Source organism: Nematolebias whitei, chromosome 7 (assembly GCF_014905685.2).
Source record: "Nematolebias whitei isolate Nwh7 chromosome 7, NemWhi1, whole genome shotgun sequence".
Taxonomy (NCBI): Eukaryota; Metazoa; Chordata; class Actinopteri; order Cyprinodontiformes; family Rivulidae; genus Nematolebias; species Nematolebias whitei.
In genome coordinates, this window is record NC_056504.1 from 14117301 (window position 1) to 14140859 (window position 23559).

The 23559-nt window shown below is 40.7% G+C and overlaps 1 protein-coding gene across 2 annotated transcripts in view; it reads left to right on the top strand.

Annotated features, from left to right (window-relative positions):
- The window catches only part of ndrg3a (ndrg family member 3a), a 56875-nt gene that overhangs the window by 4997 nt on the left and 28319 nt on the right, over positions 1-23559 (top strand). For both annotated transcript variants that reach the window (XM_037678653.1, XM_037678654.1), the window contains exon 2: positions 19628-19709. In XM_037678653.1, coding sequence (XP_037534581.1) covers positions 19653-19709 — 57 coding nt within the window. In that variant the 5' untranslated portion in view covers positions 19628-19652. The remainder of the gene's footprint in view (positions 1-19627; positions 19710-23559) is intronic.

The following is a 23559-nucleotide window of genomic DNA, read 5'->3' on the forward strand; positions in this document are numbered from 1 at the left end:
GGGGGCGGGGGGGGGGGGGGGGGGGGGGGGGGGGGGGGGGGGGGCAGAAAACAGGTGTTGAAATGTGTTGAGGCTAAATTTTGAGCGCACGCCAATTTTTATGCCTGGATCCTCGAACATGTCAGAAGTTTTCGTTTGATCTGAATGCTGACATTTGGTTCATTTTTGTCTATTTCAGAGAATGTTCTTGAAAATTTGTGTTGCAGTTTGTGAGTGTGAGTGTGTGCGGGTGAGAGAAAGAGAGAGATATTGGAAGTAAGAAAGTCAGGTTGTGCCAAATCCCTGAGCAGCAAATACTCTGGAACAGCCCAACTCTTGAAACTTCAACATGTAATTTTCATCAGGTTCAGAGAGCGCTCCACAACGTTAACTAGCTCAACCATGTGAACACCCCTCTACTCAGGCTGTGTTTCTGATCAGGATAGTGCAAAATAAACGGATGATACTCCTCATCTCAAATCTCTTTCTGTTTGAGAAGTTCAGTTTCACTGGAGACAGTGTCTTAGTTCAACTGTTCGAGTCAACTCTGTTTGCAATTTATTTTATGAACTAGTGGACCAGTTTTACTGAAATTCTCAAGAAGTATTCTTGAAATGTAAAAGTACAACAGGTTAACTTTTAACTAACAGTCCAATTCAAGATGACCACTCCAGCCAATTAAATTTTTAGAAAACATAAAAATGGCTGTGAACTGAAATTCATCTCCCTATTTAGCAGAGTCCTTCACAGCACATACTTTCAGCATGACTTCTCATATTATTTTCAAGGTTTTGACAAAACGGCTACAACTCCCATCTTCTCTCATCATAAGATGATCTCAGCCTCAAACTCTGACCTGAAAGACGGCGGATGATATGCATCCTCTAAGTAATGCCAGGCCTTTTTTGACACTTGTTAGGAGTGTTGAGGATCACATGCTGTATATTTCATGCTGTAGTGATGAAAAACAGAATGACTTTATGTAAATAATGATGAGAGGGTCACTGGAGTTCAGACACCACCAGCTGAGCTGTGGATGTCTACAGTCGGGGCTGGCTCTTCCCCTGAGTGGTTGCCAAGGACACCACCGACCTCGACAGCCAGCGTTCGCTCAGGGGAAGGTGCTGAAGGAGTGTGTGTCTGTGGGAGATTGAATTGTCAGTAATCATTCATTGTGACAGCCAGGCTGACCACATGGATAACTTTATTAACAGAGGCTGTGTTCCTGTGAGCCAACAGTGCTGATTTACACACACTCAAACATGTTTGAATCCAGCAAAAATCCTTTGTTTTCAGACAGATGTCCTTACTGTCTCTGGGCGCAAGGGTTTGTGTTACTGTGTGTTCGGTTAATGTTTTATTGAAGCTGGATCTTGTGTTTCTTCAGCTTGTTGAACAGATTCTGCGTACGTGTGTCTTTCTGTGTAATTTTGTGAGCTGGGTTTACAGATGGGCTAGCTGCTACCTCCACAGCTGCCCTTGTCTGACTGCGTTTTGTGGATCCTGCTGATCTTCTCCAGCAGAATTCTTAACATCCACTGACCTGGACCCAGCACAGACACACAGCAACTCTCAGACACGTTGACTTTCTCTGTGCTCTCTGCTCGACCAAGCATGGCAGAGGAAATCCAGACGGACCTGCAGCTACTTATTAGTGTAGCAGTGGGGTGAGGGTACATGTAGTACAGAGTGTAGGGCTGACGGCACCAGCCATTCATTTTCATTTCATTTAGCCTTTATTTATACAGGTAGTCTCATTGAGTCACGAGAACTCATTTTCAAGAGAGAACTGTTGGGGAGCAGATGGTGGGGGTTAAGGGCCTTGCTCAGGGGCCCAGAGTGGGGCGAATGAGGGTGGAGACAGGTGTTGGTGTTTCACCTTTTCCACCCACATTTCGATGTTGACGGTACTGGGAGTTGAACCAGCAACTTTCTGATCACAGGCCCATCTTCTAACCTCTGCGCCACCACTCCCCCATTCACTCTTATTTATAACTGATGAGAAGAACACAGTCAACCAGGAGAGACACATTGAGCTGGGCTCCAAACATCACTCCCACCTGTCACAACGCAGCGTTTGCTTTTCTGTTTACCACCTACTATTTCACTTATTAGGTTTGCTGTGTCTCATCCATCCTCACACTGGCCCTTCCTCTGCAGACGGCTGGATTCTGTATTTTAATCTGTTTTTATTTATTAGAATCCTAAAAAAATGTGTAATTGAGAGCTAGTGAGTTGGTTCTTATTCTGGGCAAATGACCTAAATTATTCTATTGATGGATATAATTACAGATAAATAAATAAAAGCTTTGTATTCCATGAAGGAATGGTTTTAGTCAAACGTTGTAAATGACGTGGGAAGTCTCAGGATTTTGCAAGATGTCACGCCTATAGCATGTGTTGTGACTGACTCTCAGCTTCTACCACACCTAACTTTAGCCATTTTGTTTTGCTCACTTAGGTGTGTCTTGATTCTGATTTGACTCCTTGATGTGAATCAGGTGTTGATGTACACCTAATAATTAAGCCCTGCAAGTTTCATAAAAAATTGTCCTGTGGTTCATGAGGTATTTTGCTAACAGACATGTGAAAACACACACAAACAGTGTGTATGGCAATAATATGACTGAATACTTTTCTGTGGCAGTGATTATTACATCATAATAGATTAACATAAAAACCTTTGTCACTGAAATAGTTTTGTTTGTTTCAATTATTCTGTAAAAGTTTACTCTTCTCTGTGGTTTGATTTGTACTTCCTTTGATGGAGGCTCTGTGAAAACATGCCCAACTATAAGACTCATAAAGTTAGTGCTGGGGATTGTTCTTTATTTATGTATGAAGTTGACCAAAATAGATGACTTGCTAACTTTGAGGCTATATAGGTGAATGCACCAGTTAGGGGGGCACCCCACCCGAATCCCCGCCTGCTTCATGCACTTCCCTTTCGACTCCAGGAATAATAAATGATCCAGGTTTCAGCTTGCTGGTCTGAAACATTGCTCCACCAGCTGAAATTATTGCTCCCACTCTCTGGGTCTGTATTATCGGGGTAAGTTAAGCTTGCCACGAGAAATTATGGTACACGATTCCACAAACTAAAGACGTCTATATGGGGAAGCCATCTTCTCCTGCTGGAGCATGTCGATGGTGCCAAGAGATGAGCAGCTAGAAAGGAACCATGGCAGACGCTGCTGTGTAATCTCAGCAAACAGTCAATATAATAAATTGGACACCTGAGGATTAATTTAATTCTTTAAAAGCTCTTAGAGTAATGAAGAGCCTTGCACGATAACCAGAATAAGCGTGTTCCTGTTGCTGCACTCATGCCATGTTTATAGTTATTTATGGTGAGCTTAGGCCTCGTTACATGAATTATTATTTGTGAGCGCAACAGAGGTTGTCCCTAAATAGATTTCAGGTTTTGGGTGAGGGGAGGAAGGAGCCTCCTTTTTGGCAGGCAGCTCATGAGTGGGGGCTGGTAATGTTGTGCCAGTTATTATCTTTGCTGAGCTTTTCCGCACAGACACAAACGGAAACATTCAAAGGATGGATTATCGGAGTAGGAATTTATTTTCTAAGCAGTTTGAGACAGCAGTGTGTAGTCCTTCATGCATGTTTAATGTGGATGATTTCTCAGCTCATTTGCAGACAGACAAACAACAATTTACTGATGTAGATAATCTGGATGCCTCTTTTGTAGCTTGTTGGGACAGCAGCGCCGTCTTGTTAGGTACGCCCTCTGTTATCTGTGTCTGGTATATTGATTACTTTTATCTCTTGTTTAGTCAGACAAATACTTAGAATAATCTGATTTGACACAGAAGAAAAGTGATTGAAACAAAGAAAAAAAGAGAGCAGGGAATTCATTGACAGGAATAGTATAATAATTTTCCATATTTGGACAAACTCACCATATAAACACAATTATTTCATTTTGTGGGTAAGGTTACTCGTTTTATTACTCAACCTCCGTTTTTTTGTAAATCATGTTTTTGGAGATGCATGAGTTTAGAAATTATACATTTCTGAATGCTTTTGCAATTTTGTATTTAAAGGGTGAAAAAAATCTGCAAATCTTTGACTCCTTCAATAAATTAAAGGCCTTATCATTTCTTAAAGGAATGGATATCACTGACTGCCTTTCATGTCAGAGTTTTAAACCAAGATCATCAAAACTAATGGAGTTGCAGCCATTTGGGTCAAACCTTGAAAACAAGGCTACGTTTGACCTGATCTTAAGTATATCTAAATCTCTCTCCCATTGTTCTCCCATGGTTCTAGAATTGCGTCGCTCAGGGTAGCTGCATGTTGGAGTAGCTCTGTTACATTCATTCTGAGGTGTTGCTTTTGGAAACTTTTTAATTCCTGGTTTTTTGGATGCAAATCATTTTTTTGGATGATTGTTTCCTAAGGTATCAAATGCTGTGCAGCTGGAAGGATTTTGAAACTTTTTTACTTTTGGACATTTATTATGAGGCGTAACCACGACAACAAGATGTTTTGTTTACTACCGGGAGCAGCTGATTAACGTCTCAAAAGCTCAAATAATATCTCAGCTACAGTGCCAAATCTCAAATGAGTTGAAAAGGAGGGTCCATGAATGCATTCCTATCTACCTGCCGACTGTGCTCAAGTGCCTGACCTCTGAGATCCTAAGATCTCCTAAGGAGATCCTGGAACTAGCAGGAAACATGGCTCGTGACAGCAGAGGACCGGGCACCTGCAGCTGTCTGTCTGCAGCAACGAGGAGCTCAACAGGCTGCTAGGAGGAGTGGCCGTCATTCTGGGAGGAGTTCTGCCCGGCATTCAGGCGATCCTGCGTCCCGGGGGAACTGAGAGTCCAGCCGAGTCTGTATGGATGGATCGAATGGCATCTGTGGCCAATTTCTTTGGCTCCGCTGTGGGATAGACCTTTACAAGAGATCCTTCCTGCCAACAGTCATCAGTAATAACCTCGCTTAATGAAACGAGGATAACGAGATATAACATTTAATTTTCCTTTTGGGATTAATAAAGCATTATTGAATTGAATTGAATTGAATTGTCATGACTGAACTCCAAATTGTTACTACATCATATTTTAACCTGGTATTTATAATAAAAAAATAAAAAAACTGAGCCATTTTTATGTTGACAATTGCCAGCTGGTTGTGGCGGCCATCTTGAACAGGCTACACTCCAACAGTTAATCAATTATAGATATATATCTAGTGATTATTTTCAGAGTTTAATTACAATTTGTCCAGCAGTTCATGATACTGTATATTATAGTAACAGAGACAAACATTATTTGCCTTTTGTCTCTCTGGCACATAACCAAACTTAAATGCTTAAAATTGAATTAAACTCTTCCCCATGTTTATCAAAGTTTGCTGTAATCTTTGAACAACTCTACATATTTGTTTACTTGTTTGTGTAGAAACAACTTTAGATTATATTTAACAGATTATTGGCTCATTGTGTCCCTGAAAACCTGCAGTCATTTGCACAAAGTAAGTTGAATTTAGATTGTTTTCTGCAGTTAATGATTTCTAAATAAACCATCTGTTGCACAAAACAAACCTCAAACTCTAAAAATATATTTTCTTAATTTTATTCTTTCATTTTATTCTAAAAGAAATTCTAAAAATGAGGTACATTTCCACAGTTTCATAACATCTAACATAAATAAAATTAAGGTCCTTTTTAAACTTATTCTGGATGCTGCAAGAGGAAACAATTGCATTTTCTCAGTTTGGACAACTTTGTTAGAACAATTTATTAAAGATAATAAATTTGCAGAATATTTGTAATTTGTCTGTTTACTGCTAGATTGGCTGGATTTTCTAGCAACTGCCACACTTTTTTAATGGCAGCTCCATTATACTGCAAGGCTTTTCCAATCAGTTATTGGTGAGTGATTTCATATCAGTGGTGTGACGCATCATTCACCAAGTGTCAGTCACCCCTTCTGCTGAACACCGCAGTGAAATTCAGTCTAATCAAGAGAGACAGAAAGTATGTGAAGGGGGGACAGAGTGTGAGGTGATTGACAGCACTTTCATCTGGATTCAAGCCCCGTACGACAGCACAATAATTTTACTTTTAGAAAGAATCCAAACCGTCTTGAGGCAGTTTGCGAGCATTAAATAAAGCGCTCATTTCAATGCTGTTTTTCTTTCCTCTGGTGATTTGTGAAAACGATCTGTTTGTTCCTTTTGCGTGATGATAGCAGCTAAAGTGATAAAGGTTATGCCAAGCAGTAGTGCACATAGAAGAAAAAATGCACATCTCCATGGAAACTGTTCAATTTTATCACCTTTTAACTCTTGGAGAATGTTTTAATGTTTATTTCTCAGTTTAGACACTTTTAAAGAGATTTTGAGAGCTTATCTTAGACTAACCTCACCTCAGGCCTTAGGTCTCCATTAAATGTTAGACATTAACTTTAAGGCTGTAACGTTAAAATATCTGAACTATTCCTTTAAGTTAAAGGAATAGTTCAGATATTTTAATGTGGATTGGAGTTGAGCACTTTTAGGACCAATCTTAGTTTGAAGAAATCATCCACTTGTTTGAGGTAGTCTTTAACTAACTGGTCCAGTCAGATGAACAGTTGCTCCAATCTGAGGTTTGTCCTCCCAACCAGCGTTGGTTCCCACTTTAAACTACATTGTTTCAAATTGTCGCATCATTGTGTACAAAAACTGATAAATCTGCAACTTTTTATTTTTATTTTTTGCATAACAGTAGAAGGCCAAGTTCTCTGCATCAAATTCAAGAAGTTCTAATTAGATGTGCAGTGTTTCCCCTAGTTAACTTGCCATGGCGGGGTGCTCATCTCATCCATGATTTTTGTTGATGGGGGGGTCGGACACTTGTCTGAGCGTAGCTTGTATAAACAGTTTTTGAGTGGGGGCAGGGGGCGTTTAGCATGAGGGAAGAGGCAACATGAGTGCTATCTTTAGCTTTTGAGCTAGAGAACCTGTATTTCTCTCTGCTAGCTTAGTGCTATGTCAGTGCTGGGTGGGCAGGTGGGGGGGCAAGTTTGGTTTGGTAGGCGGGGTGCTCAATTCTGTTGACGGGGTGGGGCACCCCGCTTGTATAATGGTAGGGGAAACACTGATGTGATGAGCAATTGCCAACAAACCCGTAAAAACAACCGTGAACAGAAACTCTGTTTATCTTCTGCGTTTTATTTTTAATTTTTGTAAGACGTTTAAAAGAGACAACATTCACACTGAGTGTAAATTTTATGAGCCATGGGTTGAATGTTGTGCACATAATGTGTGTGGGTCCTTAACCTCTACGGTATCGATCCAGTGTGTGTAATGACCCGAGTTCTGTCTGCCACGTTTTATCACTTTTATATTGAGTTATGTTCGACAGGAGGCTCAAGATGTTTTAAAGACCGCTTCAGACTTCCTTCAAATTACTTTTTCTAAGGAAGGACAAAACAGTGGCAGTAGAACAACATTTAGTTTTGTTTTTGTTTGTTTTTTAGATTTTTTAAAGTCCCTCGACAGTTTGAGTAAAGAAACCAAACACCAAAGTTCATGCTCAGTAATCCAGATAAACATCCAACAATGTTCAGTCAGGTCATCTGGACAGTTTTTTTTTCTGAGACATTTCGTCCTTCATCCAAAGGACTTCTTCAATCTGAGGAGCCACCAAACAAAATTGATTCCCACAAACGGCATACTCCATAGTGGGGAAAAAAACAGTTTGCTGGTGCAAAGATGGCCTCTGGTGCCTGCCCTCTCCCCCGTCAACTCCTCTGAGACAGTCATGCCATGCCATGTTCAAAACACCAAAGTTCATGTTCAACGGTTTCTTCTTTTTTATTTATTTTTTTGAGTAAAGAGGTTTGTGTTTAAAGCAGTAAATTTGTTTTAGAAATGAATCAGCTCTCTCCATCTATTTGAGATCAGTTTGATACTCAAACTTTGATATTCAAAGGTGGGTACTGTTTCACATTCTGATCAGAAACAGACTATTATCGCTACCTTCTGAGGAGGACATGAGATTTCATCTGACAGGTTTTATATTTCTGTCAGATTTTCTGAAGAAAGCAAAGACTTGACTTACACAGGAGGCCTGTAAGAAGAGGGAGATGATGCCTTCTGAGAACAATCTGTCATTTAATGAAATAGACAGGAAGGCTGTAGAGTTGTGTGCGTTTGTGTGTTGGGAGGTGCAGTGTCTTCATGCTCCACTCATCTGTGTGTTTTTCTGAAGTCTCATTAGGGGATCCTCACTGGTTAGCTTTTCCACCAGTGAGAGCAAAAGATCAGATTTCCTCCCAGGTGTCACTCCTTGTCTCCTGATTTGACCAGAACAGAATTAAATTCAATTAGTCCGTGAACTAATACTTCACTCGTGTTTTTATTGACCTGACAAGTGGGGAAGGTTGGGGCTTGCAAATAGATTTTTCCTCTTCTAGCTCTCTTACCAAATGACCCAGGTTGGAGCAATAATCTGGAACTGATCCTCGTCATACTCCATTAGCTTTACTCTGGTGTGGATTGTCACCTCTGCACACTGAGGACTGTAAACACAGCTCTGACCTGGTTACGAAAAGTCTGAGGATGAAGAAATTTCCCGCGGCACAACCGTAGAAGTTTCCCAGATGAACACGGCATTGTTCTGCAGGAAGACTATGTTTACTCTTGTTTGTGTAGCCCTTGCAGCAAAGCAGTGGAGGAGGAGGAGGCACATAATCAAGGCTGTCTGAATGGTTGGCAGGAGGATAATATCTCTGAGATTTGTGCTGTCCTGTTTTCTTTTGTGATGAGAAGCTTTGCTGACTTGAGGACGGGCATGCTTGTGTTCCTCCAAGACTGAGATGTTATTAACAGTTTTGCTCAGAGGACAAGCAGACATGAAAATGACAAGCCCATCAAAGTGAATCTTCAGAGGCTCTGAATGCTTCACTGAACACGAAGGAAACCGTATAGAATTAAATCTTGAAGAAGTAACAGTATTGATGATTTTTTTTATTTCTCAGGATTTAATAAAATATTCACTCCTTTTACAATTTGATTGTAAATAAAGGAGCTACACAAAAGTAGAGAAAAATATAGTTTAAAAGTAATAAAATATAAAACGGGAAACTGGTGCATATTAATTCCCTTTGCTTTAATGCCTCAGTCATTACCCAAGAAGTCACATAAGGTACATACATTTGTTTTACATAGAAAAACATCATCTTCAAAGTGATAATGTTGTAGAAATAAGATACAACCAATCCAAACATCCTTTTACATTTCATGTTGGAGGGCAACGAAACAAAGAGAATGCCATGGGGTGAATACTTCTGCAACCCAGTGTGCCAGTATACATTCTGGTCAACTTAAGTAACAGGATCAATGTGTGGCTGTGAAAAGAAAGTAAAAAAAAAAAAGTTTTCAAAAGTCCTGCATGACGGAAGCGCATGCATACACACATATTTACACTTCAAATATTTTATATTTTTTTATTTGCAAGCTGAAAAAGTTTGCTACATAAACTTCCCGAGAGTAAAACATTTGTGTAAATTTCTGCACAATTGGAAACAAAAAACATTCTTGATAAACTTCTTTGAAGTCGAGCTGTATAGCTTTAGCGGATACAATGAGGAAACCTAAGATTTCAAATTTAATAGACTGATGATCTGTGGGATGGAGGGAAATTACAGCTACAAAAGAATTTCACAAAATGAGATGCTTCTTTTGCTTATGAAACACATTTACTCTGATGAAATCCAGTCTAATACGTCATGTTGTTGTGCTTCCTGTGGCAGATTGAGTTTAATTGCTGCCTGTCACTCAAACCTCTCTGCTGTAATCCTCTTCACATGAAACAGTTTGTGTTTCATCATCACTACAGCTGAAGTAGGATGCTCGTCCTGATCATCACCACACTGAGCCTTAAGCAGGAGAGGGCAGAGTCAAGGCAATGACAATGGCGTCAAGTAAATTTGAGGTCACTGTTACCATGGTGATAAACGGGGAAAGGGTACTAATTGCTAAGATTAAAAGGGGGACGGCATCACATCTGGGCTCACTGTCGTTCATTATTCAGTCTGCTGAGACTTCCAGATGTTGAGGGAAGGGGGAAGGGAAGTCTGAGATTGTCATCATTGTATGTTCTCATACAATGAAGAAATTTATTTTCTGCATTTAACCCATCACATGTGAGATACACCCAGGTGGAGCAGTGGGCAGCTATGTAAGCGCCCTGGGACCAATTAGAGATTAGGTGTCTTGCTCAGAGACAACACGACATGTGGGAATGGCTGGGAGTTGAATCACGACTTTCTGTTCCCAAGTCGGCTGCCCTACCTCTAGCCCATCTGGGCTGCCTAAGAGGTAAGAGGTTAGAATGAGATGAGCAGACAAAGAGGTTGAGGCGAGGAGGAAAAATGGTGGTAGGAGTCACGAAACTGCTTATCAGGACGATTTGTTGACATGACAGATACACAGCTGCCTTTGGTCCACAGTGAAGAATCAATCTACAGTACATGCTCTGTTTCATGTTTTTCTGTCCAAACAGACATCAACTGAAAGACCTTTGGCCTTAGATGTTAGTCATTATTGCTTGCCCCAAAAGGACCCCCCAGTTTTTACGTGTGTGTGTGTGCGCGCATGCGTGCATGTGTAATGCGGTATTGTTTGGATAAGCTTCTGCAATGCCACAAGATCTATTTCCATCCAATGTTACATTAATTTTTCACCAAGAGCTTGCATTGATGATGGCAGATTCTGACCACTGCGCAAAGCCTTCGCCAACACATCCCAAAGATTCTCAATGAGATTAAGGTCTGGACTCTGTGGTGGCCAATCCATGTGTGAAAATGATGTCTCATGCTCCCAGAATCACTCTTTGACAATTTGAGCCCGATGAATCCTGGCATTGTCATCTTGGAATGTGCCCGTGCCATCAGGGAAGAAAAAAATCCATTGATGGAATAACCTGGTCATTCAGTATATTCAGGTCAGCTGACCTCATTATTTGAGCACATACTGTTGCTGAACCTAGACCTGACCAACTGCAGCAACCCCAGATCATAGCACTGCCCCCACAGGCTTGTACATTAGGCACTAGGCATGATGGGTGCATCACTTCACCTGTGTCTCTTCTTACCCTGATGTGCCCATCACTCTGGAACAGGGTAAATCTGGACTCATCAGACCACATGACCTCTTCCATTGCTCCAGAGTCCAATCTTTATGCTCACTAGCAAATTGAAGCCTTTTTTTCCAGTTAACCTCAATGATTAGTGGTTTTCTTAAGGCTACACAGTTGTTGAAGAAATGAGAAGCAATTCATTGCACTAGTTGGTGTTAAATGACTTGTTGCCAGCTGAAAGATAATCGCTCATGCAGTAATTATCTAGGGCCCCGATTTCCTTAATTTTGGGAAATCGGAAATCGGCTGATGCATGAGAAACCGATTTTACAGGTTTTTTTTTTTTTTTTTTTTAGTTTTAACAACAATTGTCTGAACTTCATTTATATTTCAGAGCACTACCTCATGGCCAGGTAAAACAAGTTTATATTGCTTCTAGGATTGTTCAAGGGTATGTTTTTCAACAAAATAAGATTGAAAATTGAAGGTGCATTGTGACCTTATAACACCTGACTGTTTATTATAAACAAAATCAGTATTGGCCAAAATCGGAATCGGCAGGTCAGACTTTTTAGAAATCGGTGATCGGCCAGAAAACTGCAATCGGTGCACCACTATAATTATCCAACAGGAGGCTCGTACAAATTTGCCTACTTAAATCCAGGTGGCAACTTTTTGGGGGGCCAGGCAGTGTATCTCATGAACCACTGGACATGTCATAACGAAATTTGCTGAATGTAGTCACTGAATGTTCCTCTACATGTATTCAAACTTTGGGGTCACCTTGATTCAAGATGGCTTCTCCGATCAACTGAACTTAAAAATCCTGAAATGGCTGTACCACTGTTAATTTTACAGATGTTTTTAAACTTTTATGTGATCGTAACTGAGAGTCGTTTTGAGCAGACGACTTGTAATTTTGTAATTTCTTATTATTTTTCTCAATATAAATTGTTCTTAGTCCCTGGCAGTGGTATACATTTGATCAAGGGCTGCAAAACCTCAAATCTTATATGTACTAACATCTACAATCACAGATGTTTGATGGTGTTTATATTTAGTTTTCTTCAACTACAGTCAAGGATAGAGGTTGTTAAGCATGTTTTCTATTATGAAACCTGTTGGTCATTGTTTAAGAATAAAATAACAAGCAAAGCAAAAACTTCCCAGTCTTTCAGAGCCATTGAAAGACAGCCTGTTGTGAAAAGTGACCTTTACTCTAAATAAAGTCTTCCTCCACACAGTCCTAGTGTCACCTCAGCCTTCTCTTCCCTTGCTGTGTGGCATGACACCTACAGCTGAGTGGAGGCTCCTCATCACAACACACCATACAGGAAAAATACAAACAGAAAAGACAGCTGCCTGGGCGCCCTCATGTAGCCCTCCTACCCTTCGTGCAAAAGCTGAGTAAAATTGAGCCTGATGTAAGAAAGGCAATTTGCCAGAGCAATCCTCCACCACATCATCAACTCCCTATCCCTCCTCCATCCTGCTCCACATTCGTGGTATGGTGTGAATGTGGGACAAACCCCTACAAGCTGTACAGCTCCCAAATCGAATTTCTCTGCTGTCTTCTTGGACCGAGCATACTGCAGTGTTTTCATACAACTCCACTGAGCTTGTTGTCAGGAGGTAAAACTGAACGAATTAAGTGAAGCTGAAAGCATCAGCATCATTCATTTCTATTACCACCTTTTCTTCGCATCTCCTCGCTTCACATCTGTCCCATGGGTCTATCCCAGCTTAGAATAAACATCAGCAACCGTTGCTATGGCAACAGCTGTGAATACTGAACGATAGAGCAGACATGCAGTGAGAGGGAAAAATGCGTATTATGGTGATGTTTAGGTGTTTTTAATTGTGATCCAGTGATTTGGTGCTTTGTGATTAGCAGAGGGAGGATTACTTTTTTCAGATCGGAAAAGAAGGATTATGTGCTCGATGAGTGGGGCAGGTAGATGTTAAATATCTGTGTGTGAGAAGTCAGAAGGGTTGGGAGAGTGAAAGCCACACAGTTACTTTATGTTTAAGCTCACCTTGACCTCTCGATTAACACCTCAAAGACCGGGCTAACCGGCTCCAGTTAAAGCCGTCTTTGCCTCTTTTCCACTTTCTGTGGCAGGAAGTTTTGGATTGATCCGCACAATACACTCAATCTGCTCAAGCATGCAGAATATTTGTTTTGTTTTGTCCCCCAACCCCACCCCCCACCCTTGTGCAGTTGTCTAAATATTCTGTTTTAGCCTTGAGCAGGATTTCTCAGCAGGGATTTTTCCAGCCATGTTTTCAATCCAATTCTGATTGTTTTCTTCACTGGATCCTTCTACTTTTTTTTTTCCTTTTCTGGATTGTTTCACATAATTTGACAGTTGTGCTCATTTGCACCCATCTGCTTCTCTGGTTGTTTTCAAGCAAGGTCCAATCTGTTGCCAGAGCACCATGACCCCTGACCTGATTAACTTGCAACAGGCAGATGTCTGTTCAGATCTTTGTCATTAGGTCTGAGGTCAAACCTGCAGGTAGTAGATACACAGTGGCTTTGTGTCATCATGAATGCTGTATTCTTGCTGGAAGTTGGCTCATCACTAACTGACCTTGAGTTGCCTGATACAGCAGTACAAGATGGATTCTTTGCGCTGAGGCTGCGTAGTGTAGAGGCGCATCCCCCAGGATGGTGGATTGGGGATCCTTTTTATTGGTGTACAGGGGTGTGCCTGAATAAGCTGGAAGGTGGATAGGTCATGAACTAAAAGCAGCCTGGCAGGTGGGGCTCAATACCCTTGATAGGCAATCCGCCTAGGAGAAGGAAACTCTTGACTTAAAACCCGGGCACTGTCGATATTTGTTAGCTGTCTGTTCCTGGGGGATGGTAAGTTGATAAATTGTTTTTTAAATGAATGGAAAAGGGACCGGTCCGCAGTATCTGGCAAAATGGGGTTTTAAAATTTCCAGAGACCCAGCCTGCGGTGCCTTGAGTGCAGATGTTTCAAGTGGTCATACAACTGTCTTGTCTGCTAGGGAACCAGGCTGGGCAGGCCAGCAGTACAATAATTGGAACAACCTTCAGGCCTTGGAATCTGATGCCTATGTGTCAGGCTCTGAACAACTGGAGGGTTGAGTGCCTGGGGGCTCAGCGATGGTGGGGGCTTCTGCCTCTGCTGTTGGTCTACTGGGAGTACCCAGTATGAGGGTAAACCCTTGACTGCACCCCATTGGAGAGTGGTTGAGGCCTCACATATGCTGGGGTCTCTAGGTAATGAGGACGCCGACATGTTGCTGGGGTCCTTTGATGGAGAAAAGGTTAAGGTGGAGATTCACTCTCGGAGGACTTTGAAGTTCTCTCCCTTGAAAGCCAGATAAAACAGAGAAAGAAGAAAAGAATAAAGAAAAAGCCTTCAACTTCTTCCTTTGCTTTGGCTGTTGAGAAAGGGGCATTTGGCGAATAAGAGGCTCGTGGGTGATAAACCTAGACCTGGCATGTCAAAAGACTGTGGTGGAGATGGGACTGGGCCTTCCACTGACAACAGAAAGAGGGTAGTGGCCTTTACTCCAGGCAGTGCCCAAGCCCCTGAAAGAAATGGCAACAGGCCTTCAATGGCATTAGCTACTGGTCAGGACTTGCAGGTCATCATTTTTTCAGATGATAACCTGCACAGACCTCCAAAAAAAGAGTGAGCACATGCAGGCCAGCCTGGTGGGACACATTAACCAGGTGCCAAATAACTGTCCAGTGCCACAGTTCAGTGACTCAGATCTTGTCCAGGACATCTTTCTTGTGACCTGTGCAAATGAGTCTGCCATGGACTGGCTTGTACCAGCTGTCTCTGAGATTCCAAGAAGGGAGGGCCATCAATTCTCATCCAAGATGGTTTGGGACCTCCCAGTCCTCAAGAGGGTTGTGTGTTCATGCCTGGGGAACATTCAGAACCCAAGGTGGTTCTGTGCTTACTCCGGAGACAGAACCCAGGTCTGCAGACAGAAATCTGGAGGGTGGTTAATGCTGAGCGGCAGACTACTGGGTTAATTTCTGCTTTTTGTTGTAGACAATAACTCTGGATGTTTTAGCAGACTGGAGAAATGGGTCCAACTGAGCTGGCTGACTTTTAAGGTCAGTGGTAAAATATGTGAGGCCAAACAGTGAATCCCACTGTATCTCCTAGTCTCTTTATGACTGTGTGGATGATGGAATTCGTGCAGATCAACTTGCATCACTGCAAAGATGCCAGTATATTATTGTGTACTTGCCTTAGCAGAATGTATACAGGCATAGGCTCAGGCTTCTATGGTGCGGTTTTACGAATCATATAGTACAAAGAAAACTAAATAATGATGCACAATATAAAATTGTGTTAATCTACTTGTTGAGGAAGAGGCAGGTACAACCGCTGGTTGAAAGAGGTAATAAAAATAAAAAAAATAAAAAGCCCAGTTAAGCTCAGATGGATCAGCTGATCACCGGCCATGCTCATTTCCGCACCCTGCTGTCATCTGCGGTGAAGGAAGTAGCAGCATCAACAAAAGCCGAAGCAAGCTGCGCGTTCAGTTAAAATAGCCTTGTTCTATATTTTTCCAAATAATTTTGCTCTAAAAATATTTTTGTTCATCTGTATAATAGCTTAGCCAGTTGATTTTTATTTTATTTTTATTTTTTTAGGCTATTCGTTTTGTAGGTTAATATCCATTTGGTGAAACAAGAAGTCTTATCTTCCTTTCTTTGAAATATGTTTTTTTTAAATATGTCAAACTGGCTTACAAAAGCAGTAAAAGCTTCTTTTTTTTTTCTGGGTTCGGGCCTGTAATTACAGTTAATCTGTTGGTCCGGGTCAGGCTCAGGAAGAAAAAAAAAAACAGCCTGAGTTCGGGCCGGATTTTTTAGGCCCAAATGCAATTCTACTGACAAGAAGCGTGAGACACACTGCACTGCCCCACCTAACAACAGGTGATGTTGTACCTGTGCAATTGGACATTTAATCTAATGGCGAGTCCAGACTGGTCATTGCAGCCTCCATTTATCTGTCATTTGATTCACAACAGCCACCTTCATCACTGGAGTTTATGGTGATAGTCAGTTGTGCTAAAGCTATGGGCCTCTAGTACTCATCTGTTGTGATGACAACACCCATCACATGTGTTGGTTCTTTGATATTAACCCTTGAGGCAGATCTTTGTTAGGACATTTGCTCAAGGAATACCTGCTTGTCTTTAATCAAGGTAATATACCTAACTTCCATACTGCTAATAGGTCATTGACATAACTAAAGCCCAGCAGATAATAGAAATTTTGACTATCATCGATATTGGGAAGGGAAGGCAACCGCCGATAACTGATATAAATGGCTGAAGAAATTTGAACTTTGTCCTCCTCCAAGAATCTAATAAAACGGCAAGTGGAGCGGGTTTTGCTTATTTAGTGTGGCTAGGGATGCACAATATTATCGGCATGGTGTCGGTATTGGTCAATATTAGCGTTAAAGTTCAGTATTGGACATAGTCTTCCATTACAATAACTCGCCGATATAAAAGGTGCTGTTTTTGCCTGCAACGGCAACACAACGTGATCACGTTGCAGCGGCAGCGCAACGAGATGACGTCACGTGCGCCTACCCGATCTCACAGCAGAGAGGAAAATTCAAAATTTCGGCGGTGTAGAAGTTTCATTTTTCGTTGGTGAGGATGTCGGCAGCATTTATTATTCTTTGTAGAGAAATAAATATTTCAGACAAACAATGCATTTTGTTGAGGATGACAAAAATAACATTACCAACACTGGATGTCCTCACAAACTAGAAAAACTGACAGGACTTGTGCTATATCTACTGACAACTGGGTTAATGTCATGAAGGCAGCACAACTAAACACTAATGTTAGCTTGCTAACTTGAGAGGCACATAGCTAATGACAAGCTGGTTGGAGGATTGAAGATAATTTGTTTTGTTTTTTTGTGATCAGATCAGTTAAACTAAACGTAGTAACGTACCATGCTCTGTATTGCTCCCTGCTTGAAACTTAAGTGTACAGCAATGACTTGAAAGTAGTCTTCATGTGCCATGTGCCCTCTTCTGGATACATCAGTGTTTCCCCTACATTTCTTACCTAGGCAGGGCGCTCATCCCTTCTGTGATTTTTGTCAGTGGTGGTGGGGTTGGGAGGGTGGAGATGGCTTAGCGTGAGGTACACTGAGCTCGCTAGCTTTTTAGCTAGCCCATATGTATTGTGCGCCACTGGTTTTGAGCGTTGAAAGAGAAATAATTCTTCAGGAATGCTTCATGGATCAAAAGAAGCTCAGAACACTGAGCGTTTCAGACCTAGTCTCTGTCCTTCATCCAAGGGACACGAAGGTTTGATTAAAGCTTAGTGTCTTTTTGTGGAGAGCAATGGACCCACGTATGAGGCCCCTGCTTATATGGATTCTTCATCCATCCCCACTTACCAATTCAATACCTATCCAGGGATTGGCTCTGACTCAGGAAGTGACTGTTTTCCTTCTTGCAGTTGGATAGTTCCTCCCCGTCTGATTTATATTTGATTTTTGTGCTTCATGTATATGTAATCGGGCAGCACGGTGGCGCAACTGGTAGAGCTGCTGCCTCTCAGCGAGCAGGTCCCTGGTTCAAACCCCGGTCCAGGGGCCTTTCTGGGTGGAGTTTGCATGTTCTCTCCGTGCATGTGTGGGTTTTCTCCGGGTACTCCGGTTTCCTCCCACAGACCAAAAACATGCATGTTAGTCTGATTGGTAACTCTAAATTGTCCCTAGGTGTGAGTGAGAGAGTGAATGGTTGTTTGTCTCGTTTGTCTCTGTGTGACCCTGTGATGGACTTGCGACCCGTCCAGGGTGTACCCCGCCCCTCGCACAGTGATTGCTGGATGTGGGCACCAGCGACCCCCGTGACCCAAAATGGAATAAGCGGGTAAAGAAAATGGATGGATGAATGGATGTATATGTAATCGCTCCAATAAACAAACTTTCTTTAACATAAACTTGTTTTGGTTTATGAAGGATCATTTGACTTTTTCTGACAGTTTTAAGCATTGACCTAGAAGACATATTGGCATTATCTGCTGTAGCAACACAAGCCACCCTTCTCAGCCCAGTCAGGTAATTCAGCACTACTTCCTGTCCTCATCTCTTTCCAACAGGCAAGGTCAGTGAGGTAGCATTTCAGGAAAAGTGGGGGATGGTGAGATTTTTGCGTCACTGTTCTTGTTTGGTCATTTGTGTGCGTAGACGAACGCTTGCTTTAAGGAGAAAAGAAATGAGGTAGGTACCAGAGCTTCTTGTCAAACCTGGAAACGTGGTTGTTTGAGTGTTTTGCTCACCACCTGCGTTGAATGGAAAATTGGTTCTCAAGTTGAGAAAACCTCCTCTGCTTTTAATCCCTGACTCTGGTGTCATTGTACAGCTGCACATTAGCATTTTGTATAAATCAACATGAAAGATGTAAAACTATGAGTAAATCAGCAAATGAAAGGAATAACAAGTGTTAACCAACAAAGTCCATGCTCAATAATCCAGGTATACAATCCAACAATTTTCAGTCAGGTCATCTGGACAGTTTCTTTTTTTTTTTTTTGTGTGTGCTGAAACGTTTCACCTTCCATCCAGAAGGCTTCATCAGTCAAGAAAATGCACAACGCAAAACAAAAAGACCTTTTATTTGCTGAAATGACAACCGTTTTAAAACTGACTCAGTTTTTCTTATTTTTCATGTCGGATCAGTAAACATTTAATCTTAATTAATTTCAGTTCATCTGATTTAAAAAAAAAATTTTTTTTTGGCCTCAGCCCACAACAAAAGTCATCTGAGGCCACTGTACATGCAAAACAAATGGGTCCAATTCAAATCCAATTAAAGGATTAGCATTTCTTTAGTGAATGCATATCACCCGCCACATTTTGTCAGTTATGAACTACAGTAACCCATCTTATGATGGGAAATCACTGAGTTGGAATCCTTTTAGTTGAAACTTGTAAATGGGGTTTTGTACATTCTCATGCAATATTGTGAGGTGTGTTAGTGCTCAGAGTTTGTGTTAAGAAAGAGTCTCAGCTACTACCACACCATTTTAGCTTAATATCTGTAAAATTGCTAAATTATAGACATCTTTGTGTTTTTTAAGGTCAGTTGGCTATGACGGCCATCCTGAAATGAATAGACTGATAGTTAATCAGTTGTAGATGAACACCCAGTGATTATTTTTGAAAATTTCATTAAAAACAGTCCTTTGGTTAATGACAGATTTTGCTTACAGTCAGATAAACTAACACCAACTCATTGAAAAACATTCATTATTTGACTTTGGTAGTGGGCGATTAATATACGCTGGATTTAAAATGAGTGAAGAATTGTGCGTGTTCGTTAGCAAGAAACATTTTCTTATTCAACACCAAACACTGAAACTTGTGCAAACAGATTACAGCCAGCTCAAATAATCACGACTGGGTGATTACATAATGTCCAACAGGTCTGACAAGGATGCAGTACTCTGTGTGCATGGCTGTTTGCCTAACGGTACTTTCTTCTTGGTGAGTGTAACATTCTTCTTTTTTATTGAACAGAAGTTTAAAGTGACCTGACAGGAAGATGGACGAGCTGCAGGATGTACAGCTGACTGAGATCAAGCCGTTGCTGACCAGTAAGGTGAGCTGTGACAACAAGATGCTTAGCAGCTGCTGTGATGTGCACATGAGCACATCTGTACAACCAGTGGTTAATTTGAGCCGGATCCTGCCGGAACAAGATCCAGGAACTCTCTCATCAGCTCCGATTCTGTCAAGAACGCTTGACAGAATCGGAGCTGATCTATTCACTGCTCTCTGAAATAGTCATTTCAAGTCAACCTTTATTTATACAGGTTGTTGGTCTCACTGAGCCTCGAGGACTCATTTACAAGAGAGACCTGTCTTTAATCAATTTAATTTAATGTTTACAGATGTTTAACAACCGGTTAAAATACACCAAAATGCAGGAAATGGCATCTCTTTTAGTCCAAATTTTCTGGGGGAGGACCCTTGGATAGATTTTCACACAAGTCCTAACAGTAGATAAAGAGAACCCAGTTAAACAAATAAGACAAAAATATTATACTTGGCTATTTATTTGTTGAGGAAAATGATACAATATTACATATTTATGAGTGACAAAGTGAACCTTTGGTTTCAGTACCTGGTGTGACCTCCCTGTGCAGCAATAACTGACACTAAACGTTTCTGGTAACTGTTGATCAGTCCTGCTCACCTTGGAGGAATTTTAGCCCATTCCTCCGTACAGAACAGCTTCAACTCTGGATGTTGGTGGTTTCCTCGCATTAACTGCTGCTTCAGGTCCTTCCACAACATCTGGATTGGATGAAGTTCAGGACTTGGACTTGGTCATTCCAAAACATGAACTTTATTCTTCTTGAATCATTCTTTGGTAGAACATCTTGTGTGTTTGGGGTCATTGTCTCACTGCATGACCCACCTTCTCTTCAGATTCAGTTCATGGACAGATGTTCTGACATGTTCCTTTAGAATTCTCTGATATAATTCAGAATTCATTGTTCCCTCAATGATGGCAAGCCGTCCTGGCTCAGATGCATCAAAACAGGCCCACACCATGATATTACCACCACCATGTTTCACAGATGGGATAAGGTTCTTATGCAGGAATACAGAGTTTTCATTTCTCCAAACATAACACTTTTCATTTATACCAAAAAGTTCTATTTTGGTCTCCTCCGTCCAAAAAATATTCTTCCAACAACCTTCTGGTTTGTCCATGTGATCTTGAGCAGACGAGCAGCCATGTTCTTTTTGGAGAGCAGTGCCTTTCTCCTTCAACCCTGCCATGACACCATTGTTGTTCAGGGTTCTCCTGATGTTGGACTCATGAACATCAACATTAATGTGAGAGAGGTCTTCAATTCTTAGAAGTTACCCTGGGGTCCTTTGTGAGCTCACTGACTGTTACACACCTTGCCCTTGGAGTGATCTTTGTTGGTCCACCACTCCTGGGGAGGGTAACAATGGTCTTGAATTTCCTCCATTTCTACACAATCTGTCTGACTGTGGATTGGTGGAGTCCAAACTCTTTACAGATGTTTTGTAACATCTTCCAGCCTGATGAGCATCAACAACTCTTTTTCTGAGGTCCTCAGAACTCTCCTTTGTTCCTGCCATGATCCACTTCCACAAACATGCGAAGAGCAGACTTTGACAGTTCTGTTCTTTAATTCAAACAGGGTGTCCACTCACACCTGATCATCATCCAATGATTGAAAAAACCTGACTCTAATTTCACCTTCAGATTAACTGATAATCCTAGAGGTTCACATACTTTTACCACTCACAAATATGTAATATTGGATCATTGTCCTCAATAAATAAATGAACAAGTATAATATTTTATTCTCATTTGTTTAACTGGGTTCTCTTTATCAACTTTTAGGACTTGTGTGAAAATCTGATGATGTTTTAGGTCATACTGATGCAGAAATCTAAAAAAAATAAGATGGGGTTCATATACTTTCAAGCACCACTGTATACGCTAATACTCCGGGCATGCAAACTCTGCAGTCCTGTTCATCAAAGTGAATTATTCATACATGCTTAACTGTAGAAGGGAAAAAATGGGGGGGGGGGGGGGGTGAATTATAGAGCCAGCTGAACAAAAAAAGAGCATTACAAGAAAATGGACGAGAGAAAAAGAGAAAACCAAAATTACTGAAGGAGCAGAAAGAAATTCTTTTTATTGCATTTCTTTTAACTGGAAAAAAAAATCCAACTTATTGAGCAGAATAAAACCAAGTAAATGATTGAATGATTGGTTCAAACATGTAGAAGTTGAATGACAGCTAAAAGCATAACACATGAACTTAATTAAATCCCAAATGGCAGATGAAAGCTCTCTTCCTTCTCTTCTGATCGTGGTCTCAATAGCTGATTAACCGATTGGGAAATAAAGATAAAAACTGAGTTTTATTCTCTCGGACAACACAGGCGGACACGAGGCTAAACCTCAAAAAGGTTTTAATGATAACACGTCTAGACTGAGGGTATTATTTCTACTTGGTGGTGGGTCTTAGAAATGAGAAAGAATATTTATTTTTTGTCAGGCTGCTCGACAAAAGTCTGAAAAAGCATTTAAAATGAGAACGTTGTCTCTGACCTCTCACCCCACCTAGTGGCCAGCTCATTAGCAAGGTAATGGAGGATTTAATTGATAAAAAATACAAATAATTATCCTTTTTTGAAAATAACTACTTGGTTAAAAATACATTATTATACTGAAGAACTTAAGTAATTGGTATAATAAAGAGATGCAGTGCTTTATTTTTTCTGTCAGAGTATAGAGTGGAAGCTGCTGATTTATAAAAAGTTCATCAGTATGTTCTTCATGCTGCCTTTGATTAAGATGACTGTAGATAGACATTTTGGGAATATATTTATTGGTAATATCCTATTTTAAAAAACGTTGAATTTCACTTCTAAGATCCAAACAAGCCGAACTAACATCCAAAAACTTTTTTTTTTCTTGCTATCATTACATCCTGTCATGTCAGCCTGTTAGTATCGTTCCTGAGTCTGAATAGTCTAAAAATAGACTTTGGCTCAAAACACTGATTTCTTTCATTATAGTTATATAATTGGGGAAGATGAGAGCTCTTTTGTTGTTACCATCTGTGTCTTAATCTCAGTGTTCCTACTGATTTTAAATCCCAGTACAGTTTTCTTTGTTGTCTGCTGCCCAGCCTCACTTCTCTGCCTCTTTTCTCCGGTTTCCTGCAGCTTCACTTAAAAATAAATTACTGTCTGGAATAAAGAAATAAAATCTGCTCCTGCAATAATTGTATAAGCAGTAAAAAAATACAAAAAAAAACCACATTTATTTTACTGTTAAAGTGGACATATTGGGCTTTATTCCTTCTGTTTCTATGTGCTTTGTTCATATATGTTTTTGTCTGCAGAGATACAAAACTTTAAGTTCACAGTAGATGGGATTGCTCCTGAGGTTTGTAGTCCAGCTCTGGAACAGATTGAAATCATGAGCAGCTGCCCCACCATGCCACATTGAATCACAGTAGACTGCACTTTTTGTGAGTCTCGTATTAAAAACCAGACGCTGACAGAAAAGCACTGCAAAAACAAAATCAATGTTTTATGAAGTTATGAAATCATCCATGAGCATAAAATTTGATGTAGGCAGGTAATTTTTTGATTTGTTGACCAAAGGTCTTGACATTTTTAATTCACTTTAAAATAGTTAAAAGTTACTCTTAACTAGTTATTAAAGTTAAGCTAGTTAAAGTTCCTTGGGCCGTAATGGTGATAATGCCACAAGGCAGCCGATCTGTAATGACTGACATATTTTAAAACTCTAAAATAATAGAAACAATTTAAAACTGTTAATACTGTAGAACTGGATAAACACAAAGTTTGTTTTCTCAGTCATCCAGGTATATAACAACAAAAAAAGGTTGAATCATGTCATCTGGACTTCGTTTTTTGTT